A 10170-nucleotide genomic window follows, 5' to 3' on the forward strand; every position below is an offset into this window, starting at 1 on the left:
AAAAACAGCAACCACAGAAAGGCAAGCTTCGGTTATTGATCGAGAAGTGCTTGTCAGTGGGACTACCCATTTTGTCCCCCCTAGCAAAGTGTAGTAGCAACGGTACAATTTCATCAGTAGGCGAGAGCTGGTGCTTGGTGGTGGTAGGCCACGCGCTGTGGAGCGGCAGTTTTTAATCATTGCTTACGCACTCGCTTAATCCCCGCAATCAAACGCGGCACGCAGCTAAAAAGGGCTTGGAGGAGAAATGATGCTCCCCACCAAGTGAAGTGGCTTGGCTTAGCTTAGCTTAGCTAGCTAGTGATCATCGATCGGCCGGCCCATTGGAGGAGAAGCGTTCGTCGAGCAGGCAGAAATTTTTATTTTAATCTACAAAAAGTAGAAAAAGGTTAAAGTTGAAAGCAGAAACGGCAGGAGTACTGAGATTTACTTTAAACCTTTACTACTACTAACTAATTAATTACAATCAAGTTCCCCATTTATCAGCGTACCAAAAAACAACTTGGAGCTCAATTAGTACTAACAACAAAGTTTTCTAAAATAAAAACAGTAATCACCATTTGTTTTTCCCTCAAAAAATCAAAATTAAAAATAATTACCATTTGTTTTTTGTTTATTTTTCATCCGTGCAGGCCAGACGCGTCGCGCAGGAAAGTTTGGTCCATCACGGCCAGGCAGGCGCCGAGCAACGTTGCTTTCATCGGGCGAACCGCGCGAGAGAGACCGAGACCCAGACCCGCCCCCGTTTTCCTCCTCCCTCGTCTCCCCTCCTCCTCCCTTCCCTTCCCTTCCCCGCACGCACGCCCTACCCTACGCGATCGCGACCTCGATTCGGGACCCCCTCCGGCGACGATTCCTCGGCGGCGGCGGCGGCGCTTATTCTCCGGCCACGACGACGAGGTCAGCATCGGGCTCGCCTCTCTTCCCTTCCCTTTGATCCTGTCCTCCCGTCGATTTTGGGTTCGGGGCGCGCCGCGTGTTTGGGGTGGGGGGGAGTCGCGGTGGCGGGGGCATTGTTCCGGGAGAGACCTGTCGTGTCGGGGCCGGCCGGCCGGGTTGGGGCTCGCGAAAGCTGCCGAGATGTCGCCTGGGTTCATGTCTCCTTCTCCGGATTTCTTCGTCAGCAGGATTATATATATAAATAAACAAACAAACTCGCGGCGCGGCTCGTCGTGGGGTGGGTCTCGGTCTCGTTGGCGCCGCCGGCGCCGATCGATCGCCTCCTCGAGCCTCCAATCAGATTGGACCAATCTTGTACTCCTAGTATATTTAATTTTACTTATTTTTTGTCCTGGAACGAACAGCTTCTGGAGCGTCCGTTTCCTCCCCCCTCCCTGGCTCGCGTTGCAGCAGCGCTTGACCCGCTCGCTGGGCTTCCTCCCCTGACTGCGACGACGAGGGAGCGGGGAGCAGAGGAGAGGAGGCCCCGCCATCTGCCGCACGCGCGCGAGCTAGCCGTTGCCATCTGCCCTGGCTCCAGCCCAACGGCAACATTCCATTTCTCTTTCTTTTCATACTCATACTCCCACACTTTTTTTTTTACCACCATTTCTTAATGATTTTTACTACTACCCGCCAGAGAGAAAGGGAGAGCAAGCGAGCGAGAGATGGCCCCCCTCCCCACTTGCATTGATCCCCCCTTAATTAATTTCAGAGTACTTAAACTTACTTTTATCACTCCTACGCCGCAGCGCGGATTAATGCGGCGTACTAATCATCGCATTCAGTTGTAGTTAGTCGCGTCGCCCGTCGTCCTTAACCCCAGCCAACGAAGGAAGTGGTGGCCTCCCGCCCCCATTTACAACCAACCCCCTCCCCCTCCCTCTCTCTCCTCTGCCTCCGTTTCTCTCTCCCCGAGCGTGGCTCCGCCATTACTCGGCTTGCGCGAGCTGGGCAGCGCGGCCGTGGAGTTCCCGTGAGCTCCCTCCCTCCCTCCCTCCCTCCCTCCCTCCCTCCATCAGGTGCACAGCAAGCCAGCACTGAGTCACCACCACCAACCCGCTCCCCTCCCCCGAAAGAGACGCCCCGATTCCTACGACGCGTACGTTGGTAAATTATTATTGCCTGTTGCCACCAAAGGTGGAGGGAGGGGAATTCCTCCGGAAAACAACCTCTGGCCCTCCCCTCCCGTCCCCTTTTCCTTTCCTCCACCCGCGGAATCGCCTCCGCTGCGTCGCCGATCTGGTCCGGATTCCGGTCTGATTCTGCGGGATTGGTCTGCCGGTTGGTTGCCGGTCCCTGTCTGAACCGCATTGCCTTGTTTTTGTTGTGCAGGCGCTGGCGGGCGGATTGGTGGTCGCTCCGTGGCGGCGCTGTCAATGCGGGTGGCTCTGACTGACCCCGACCCCGGCCGGTGGTTGCCTTGCGCCGATGGGGGACGCCTGCGGCCCGCCCGGGCTGCGGAAATCTGACGCCAACGCCCACGACGACGCGCCTCCGGCGGTGACACGCCGGCCATCGACCCCGCGGCGGCACCCATCTCCGAATGCCGGCGCACCCGCCACCCCGAGGCGGCACCCCTCGCCGAATGCCGCTACGGGGGTGGCTGGGTCGCAGGCGAAGAGGCCCCAGTCCAGCGACCGGCGGTCCGGGAGCCCGGCGAGGCCGGCCTCCGGCGGTGGCTCCAGGGCGGCCGCGCCGTCCAGGATCTCCGCCCCGACGTCGCCGCCCTCCAGTCCGTCCTCGTCCTCCTCCAGCTCCTCCACGCCCGTGCGCGACGCCGTCTCCGACACGCAGAGCGCCCCGAGGAGGCTGTCCGGCGGCGGCGGCCGGGCCCCCGACGGGCTGTGGCCGTCAATGCGGAGCCTCTCCTCCTCGCTCCAGCTCGAGTCCAGGGACCGGAGGGCCGCGGATCAGGCCAGGGCGAGGGACGCGTCTGCGGCGGCCGACAGGAAGAGGAGCCCGATGAGGGGGCGGAGCGGCGGCGGCGAGCAGCCGGAGAACCCGCACGCCAGGGTGATTGACCACCACCGCTGGCCGGCCATGATGGGGGGCAGGGTGTCCGGCAGCGCCATGTCGAGGAGCGTGGATCTCACTGACAAGATGCACAGGCTACGCGGCGGGGCTTCACCCAAGAGGACGGCATCGATTTCATCCGCCGCAAGCGCCCTGTCAAGAAGCATTGATCTCGCCGACAAAATCGACCGATTGGTCTCCTCGTCGCGAGGGGAGGAGTCACCTAGAAGATCATCTGCTTCAAATGGCTCAGCTGATACATCAAAAAGCAGCATCACTGATGGTAAAGATGCCAGACCTGCAGCCATGGCAGTTCCATCGAGAGGGATTATTTCTCCTGTGAGAACAGCAAGGGCCCTGTCCAAGAGCATGGATCTTACTGAAAGAGATTACAGTATGCTCTCCTCGGCAGTTTCATCGTCCTCAGTATCAAGTGTGTCCAATGCTACATCGCAAACCACAAAGTCTTCTGAGAAACCAAATGGCCGTGCTTCTTCCCCGGCCTCGTCACGGGGACGTTCACCTAGGACATCAGCAGCATCTGGTGGCAGCATTGGTGCTATATCAAAAAACGCCGATGTCCCTGGAAAAGATAAGAGACCAGCTTCATCTAGAGGGACTTCGCCAAGAAGGCCACTTGCTTCCGATGGTGTTAATGCTATTGTCAAAAATATGGATTTTGCGGAAAAGGATAGCAGAACAGTCATCTCCTCGGTTCCATCTCGAGCGGTATCTTCCCCAAGGAGAAGACAGGCCTCTGATGGTATTGATGTTATGCGAAGAAGCGCAGATTTTTCTGAAAAAGATAACAGACCATCCACATCATCTTCACTGCGTGGGGTTTCTCCGCGAAGAAGGCTTGGTTCTGATGGTTTCAGTGGTATATCAAAAGGGGTGGATTGTGTTGATAAAGCTAGCACACCATCCACCTCATCAGCGGCATCGCGAGGTGTTGCACCAAGAACTCAAGTGATATCTGATTGTGTTGGTACTACATCAAAGGGCAAGGATTCTGCTGATAAAGATAATAGACCATCAACCTCATATGCTGCATCACGAGGTATGTCACCACGAAGAAGGCTTGCATCTGATGGTATTAGCTCCATTTCAAGTAACATCAACTTCGCTGAAAAGGATGGCAGAATCGTGGCCTCTTCAGTCGCACATCGAGGGATCTCAACAATAAGGCGTCTTGCGTCTGATGGTGTTGATATTATATCAAAGAGTACGGATAGTCCTGAGAAAGATGTCAGACCCTCCACTTCGGCCGGTTCAAGAGGTCTTTCGCCAAGAAGACCTGTCTCTGATGGTGTCAATGTTATACCCAAGCGCATGGATCTTTCTGAAAAAGATACCAGACCTGCCACCTTGTCAGCTGCATCACGGGGAGTTTCACCAAGAAGAAGACTCGCCTCTGATAATGTAGAAGCAATATCAAAGAGCTCAGATTCTGTTGAAAAAGAAACAAGATCATCCGCTTCGTCGGTGGCATCACGAGGGGTTTCACCAAGAAGAAGACTTGCCTCTGATAATGTAGAAGCAATATCAAAGAGCTCAGATTTTGTTGAAAAAGAAACAAGACCATCCACTTCATCAATGGCATCACGAGGGGTTTCACCAAGAAGAAGACTCGCCTCTGATATTGTAGATGGTATATCGAAGAGCTCAGATTCTGTTGAAAAAGAAACAAGACCATCCACTTCGTCAGTGGCATCACGTGGGGTTTCACCAAGAAGAAGACTCACCTCTGATAGTGTAGAAGCTACATCAAAGAGCTCAGATTTTGTTGAAAAAGAAACAAGATCATCCACTTCGTCGGTGGCATCGCGAGGGGTTTCACCAAGAAGAAGACTCGCCTCTGATAGTGTAGAAGCTATATCGAAGAGCTCAGATTTTGCTGAAAAAGAAACAAGACCATCCACTTCATCAGTAGCATTACGGGGGGTTTCACCAAGAAGAAGACTTGCCCCTGATAGTGTAGAAGCTATATCGAAGGGCTCAGATTTTGTTGAAAAAGAAACCAGATCGTCCACTTCGTCAGTGGCATCACGAGGGGTTTCACCAAGAAGACGACTTGCGTCGGATGGTGCAAATACTTTACTGAAGAGCACTGATTTTTCTGGTAAAGACTACAGGCCATCAACCTCGTCAGCTGCATCACGAGGGACATCACAAAGAAGCAGGGTTGCCTCTAATTCCATTGATGCCCTGTCGAGAAGTATGAATTTTGCTGATAAAGAGAGCAGACCCTCCACCTCATCAGTAGCATCACGTGGGACTCTACAGAGAGGCATGCTTGCTTCTGGTAGCATTGTGGATCCTGTGGATAATGGTAGTGAACGATCCACCTCATCGGCTGCATCTGGTGGGACTTCAGACAGTAGACTTGATGGTACTGATGCTCAAGTAGAAGCCATCCAGTTTGCTGAGGAAGTTAATTCAGTAACTCCAGATGGCTGTAGTGATGATACTTCAGAAAGCACGTATTCTGGTAATGTAGGCACAGGTGCATCATCCTTGTCCATTGCGGTGCAAGATAGACAACCAAGCAGATCTGTTTCTGATGTCAGTGAGGATATGTCACAGAGTGTGGATGCAACTCAAAAACATAACAGAGCCATCTCGGTAAAGGTTCCATCTCGAGGAACTTCTCCAAGAAGGCGACTTGCATCTGATGGCATTAATACTATGCTCAAAAGCATGGATTTTGCTGAGAAAGATAAGAGACCCATGACCATGTCAGTATCATCACGTGGAATGTCACCAAGAAGACCAGCAAGAGTGGACTCTGCTAATATAATGTCAAAAAGCATGGATTTTTCTGATAAATGTAATGGACAAATATCTTCAATAATTCCATCACGAGCGGTTTCTACACGAAAAATACTTGGACCGGATGGTGCTAATGCCATGTCAAGAAGCGTGGATCTGACTGATAACATCAGACAACCAGTCTCTTCAACAGTGCAACCAAGTAGAGTTTCACCAAGGAAGATGCCTTCTGCGAGCTCAGGTTCTGCCAATGGAAATGGAAGTCAAGAGGAAAATGCCAGTTCAAGTCCAGATGCACCTTCAAATAATTCAGAAAGATTTGCACCTCCAAAGCAGTTGGCAAGGACACTGTCTTCACCATCACGTGGTCTACTACGTCCTTCATCACCGACCAAGGCTTCATCAACATCATCACTTGCCTCTAGGAGGTTGCCGAGCCCATTGAGGATTCGACCTTCAACACCTGTCTCACCATGTAGTTCTGGTAGATCCGATTCTCCCTCTTCTCTTCTCAGCTACATTGGTGATGCAACAAGAGGAAAGAAGAGCCCAAGCCACATGGAAGATGCCCATCAGTTGCGCCTCCTGTATAATAGGAACTTGCAATGGCGTTTTACAAATGCTTATGTGGATGAAATGCTATCAATCCAGAAGATGGGTGCCGAGGTAAACACTCTAAAGTTACCCCCTTTACATGTATCAGTGGCCATTTATTCTAAATTGTTTCACTATATATATCCTGCTTAGGAAATTTTGGAAAATTATTTTTATGCTTGGTCTAAACTCAAGTTCATTTTGTACTGTATGATATTGTCATTACATGTACATGAGCTTAGTTTATTTTTCTTACTTTATTTTTTCATTTGAAGCAGACTATGCTCTACAGTGTATGGGATAGTAATTCAAGGATGTCTGACTCTATGATTACAAAAAGGAGTTATGTTGAAAGGCTGAGGCAAGAGGTCAAATTGGGAATAGTGTTGAAACAACAAGTAAGATATGTTGAGATCTCTGATATTTTAGGCACTTGTTTCTCCTGATGGTATTGGTTAGCCTAAGATTTGTGTTATAGTTGTGCAAGGTTTAATAGTGTAACTAACATATGCAACATCTGTTTAAAACACTAGTGAAGTAATAACATTGTGGGCATTAGTGCAGTGCATCAAGGCAGCAGCGCAACAAGTAACCTTCTTCCAGCATTTCATATTTTTACCTGGCTTTTCAGAGTAGATAGAGAAAAGAAAAATAAAATTCCCGATCATGTCTGTTTCGGTTGAGATAGATTGTCCTAGTAAAACGGTTGCATTGTTTGTAGAAATATGTTCATGGTTTCTATATCTTCATTTCCAAACGCTGCCACTGGTTGGAAGACTAAGTTTACATCTTTACGTACTAGTTTTTTTTTTCATTAAGCAAGTTTTATATTCTGTGGAGGTGCACTAGTGCTCACTGCTATTTAGCACAAGATAAAACTACCTGTGTTGAAGCTTGTGTTGCTTCATGAGTCTGACCTCACTATTGCATCTTTTGTTTTCATGATGCAGATGGACTACCTCGACCACTGGGCAGAGTTGCAAACAGATCATTCTACTTCTTTGTCCGGTGCAATTGAAGCTCTTAGAGCAAGTACATTGCGCCTTCCAGTTACAGGAGGAGCAAAGGTATCACCATTCACCAGTTCGCTTTCCAAGACATGAACCCTTCTAGAACTAGAAAACATAATACTTGAAGTATGATGACTCCTGGAGTAAAGCTAACTTCTGTACATGTTAAACAAGTCTTCCGTTTGATTCTTTGCTGTTTTATCTGTGAAATGCTTAGTGATTCTTACTGTTTACTTCTTGCAGGCTGATGTACTTACTGTTAAGAATGCTGTCAGTTCAGCAGTTGACATTATGCAAGCAATGGGCTCTTCTGTTTGCAACTTGCTATCGAAGGTAAAATAGAAGGCCTATTTTCTGCTACTGCTGCATAATTGGCAACTTTGGTAAAACTGATATGTTTCAGTGGATGCAAAATTACTTAGTTGTTTTCCTGAAATACTACCATATGAAGAACCTATACTTTCCATTGTAATTTGATATTTCAATTCATACAAGTTTAATCATAGCATAGGTTAATAGGACAATTTGTGATCATTGAACTGGTGGCTAGGAAAAAAAACTAATCTATAATTAGCATTGGCACACTCGCGTTTCTTGTGCCTACAAGGCTACAGCCATTCAGTTATTATGATTCAATGGAGGTCCTGGAGGTCCTGATTGTTAGAGTTGTGATAGTGCTGTTTGTGGTATCATGTGGCTGCAATGATTGTGAGAGGGTGGTGACATTATGCTAGCTTTCTGGCCAGTCCCCTTCTGCCAAGCTGGTAGTCTCGTACTGCTAGCAGGAAAACCATAAGTTAGTGCATGGACAAAATTTAACTACTCTTATTAACTTGACCGTTCCAGATGATCTTTCCTTCCAAATCCAACATGTCAAATTATTGGAGATTGATGTTTGAGTTCTGGCATTACCATGGAAGTGGATGCTGATTTTCTATGCTTGCTACACTATTTGGATCAATTCATTGATTGCCATAATCTTCTGATAATTAAGCATTTCTAATAAATAATGCCGTTAGGTGTCTAACCATTGACCTGTGCTCTGCAGTTAGAGGCTACACACTCTCTCGTTACAGAACTCTCAGCTGTTGCTGCTAAAGAGAGCACTACCCTTAATGAGTACAGAGAACTCTTGGGTACAGCGGCAGCACTGCAGGTACAAGCTTGATATACATTTATTCATCTCATCATCATTTCTCTTGTTCTGATAGGACTTGGGGATACATTGTCGAATGCTACTTCCATGTATCAAATATAATTATTTAGCTTGTTAAGGGCACATATGCATGAATGATATTTTTATCTACTCCTAATGAGTATCCTCGCTGAGGATAATATAATATTTTTGTACAATAACTGATTATCAAAGTCCCAAAAGGTCATAGGTGCTTGAAACAGTTAAATAAGATGCCAACGTATGCTGAGACACTGACTGAAACATAAGCAATTGTGTTAATATTTTCTATTTTGGCATGATATATTTAATATTGCCGGATTTCTCATCACTTTGATGCTGGAAATGCTTTTTGAGTGGATCATTTGCCTCTGACTGCTATTTCTTGTTACCATGTGTTACATCACAATCTATATCTGTGCAACCTCTTTATGATCAGTTTCTAGATAACGCAGTCCTATTATTATTTTTGATGAATATCAAAAGCTACGTTTTCACATGTCAGTAAGATAATATATAGGCTGCTGTTCCAGGCTTGAAGCTGCAATATAGAAGGGTGTGCTTTGCTGTTCAATCTAACTTGTACCCTTATCTTCCTCTGAGCAGGTCCACGAGTCCAGCCTAAGGACACAACTCATGCAAGAAACAGAGTGAACAACTTAATCCCTTGTATGTCTAACTAAGAAGATAGAGGTAACCACACCATTCATTAGTTCTCTGTAACCGTAACGTGAATATGTGTATCTTCAGTTTGTTCCCCACCCCCCTTTCTTTTTCTTCCCCTTTGTTAGGTACCCCCAAATTTCTCTTTCTTTTTTCATTTCTACCTCCCATGCCCTTTTCTATTTGTACAACCTGCATGGAAGAGGAAGTGCAGCAAGCAAAATCATGGATTCACCATGACGACGGACCTGTCAGTGTTATTTTGTATAGCAGCTCACAAACTGAGGATGTCGAGGTTCCGGAAACCTTAAAGCCTGTTGTAAATTATAGCAGCTCCTCTGCCTTTTGTCGTTGTAACTTGTATCGCGGTAACAGTAGTAGAATGTTTGGTAGCAGATTATCTATTGCAGGTTCCCAGGCCACCAATGGGAACATCTAACCTAACACTACAGGGTAGTAGATGATGACAGGTTCCTGGTACACCGACTTCATTTACCTACACGTTTGCGGTCACCCTTTCAAGAGATATGGTGACGCTTTCTTGATATGTCAATGTTTTTCAGTTCTATGAAATGTGTGGGTTGTCTCCTTTTTACTGCTCATTATAGTGCTGGAACTGTGTGGTTTGTGTTGATTCTAGTGATGCTCTAAGGTGTTTATGCACATGGAGGTTGTCGCCTTTCGGTGCATGAGTGAATCTTGGCACACTTAGCTGATGTTGATGGCTGAACATACTCTTGTCCTCAAAGAATGTATACAACTAGCTTAGTTGGGCCATACACCATCATCCCGCGTTGCTTAGGTTGACAGCCACTGTTTAGCCCATGAATTTTTTATCAGTTGCAAAGGAAAATGGGTCCTCCTTTGGTGGTGTGGGGCGCATGATGATAGCGAGATATCTTTCCTCTATCTTGAATTTTTTATGTTGTTCATAAGATAAGAGATGATGCTATCCCATGTAGATCAGCAACTTTTATCACCATACTCTACAGGGGATATGTA

General features: G+C 47.6%; 1 protein-coding gene across 6 annotated transcripts; it reads left to right on the plus strand.

The window, feature by feature from the left end:
* Positions 1-743: 743 nt before the first annotated feature.
* LOC125515079 (uncharacterized) lies at positions 744-9763 on the plus strand. 6 transcript variants are annotated; one of them, XM_048680499.2, is made up of 7 exons: positions 744-900; positions 2275-6393; positions 6600-6719; positions 7272-7388; positions 7575-7664; positions 8380-8487; positions 9112-9763. In XM_048680499.2, exons 2-7 carry the CDS (start codon positions 2371-2373, stop codon positions 9157-9159), a joined length of 4506 nt encoding a protein of 1501 aa, XP_048536456.2. In that variant the 5' UTR covers positions 744-900; positions 2275-2370; the 3' UTR covers positions 9160-9763. The 6 variants fall into 6 exon arrangements, with proteins under 6 accessions (XP_048536456.2, XP_087384976.1, XP_048536457.2 ...); XM_087528850.1 differs by lacking the exon at positions 744-900 and adding an exon at positions 1054-1915; XM_048680500.2 differs by lacking the exon at positions 744-900 and adding an exon at positions 1933-2049.
* The last annotated feature ends 407 nt before the right edge of the window (positions 9764-10170 follow it).

Source organism: Triticum urartu, chromosome 6A, assembly GCF_056163025.1.
Source record: "Triticum urartu cultivar PI428250 chromosome 6A, HENAU_Tu73, whole genome shotgun sequence".
Classification (NCBI taxonomy): Eukaryota; Viridiplantae; Streptophyta; class Magnoliopsida; order Poales; family Poaceae; genus Triticum; species Triticum urartu.

What these genes read in the sequence shown, in the direction of transcription:
- LOC125515079 (XM_048680499.2), top strand. Translation starts at nt 2,371, where the DNA reads ATGGGGGACGCCTGCGGCCCGCCCGGGCTGCGGAAATCTGACGCCAAC. An exon ending in TCCAGAAGATGGGTGCCGAG is followed by an intron (nt 6,394 to 6,599) that starts GTAAACACTCTA and finishes CATTTGAAGCAG; the next exon opens with ACTATGCTCTACAGTGTATG. An exon ending in GTACAGCGGCAGCACTGCAG is followed by an intron (nt 8,488 to 9,111) that starts GTACAAGCTTGA and finishes TCCTCTGAGCAG; the next exon opens with GTCCACGAGTCCAGCCTAAG.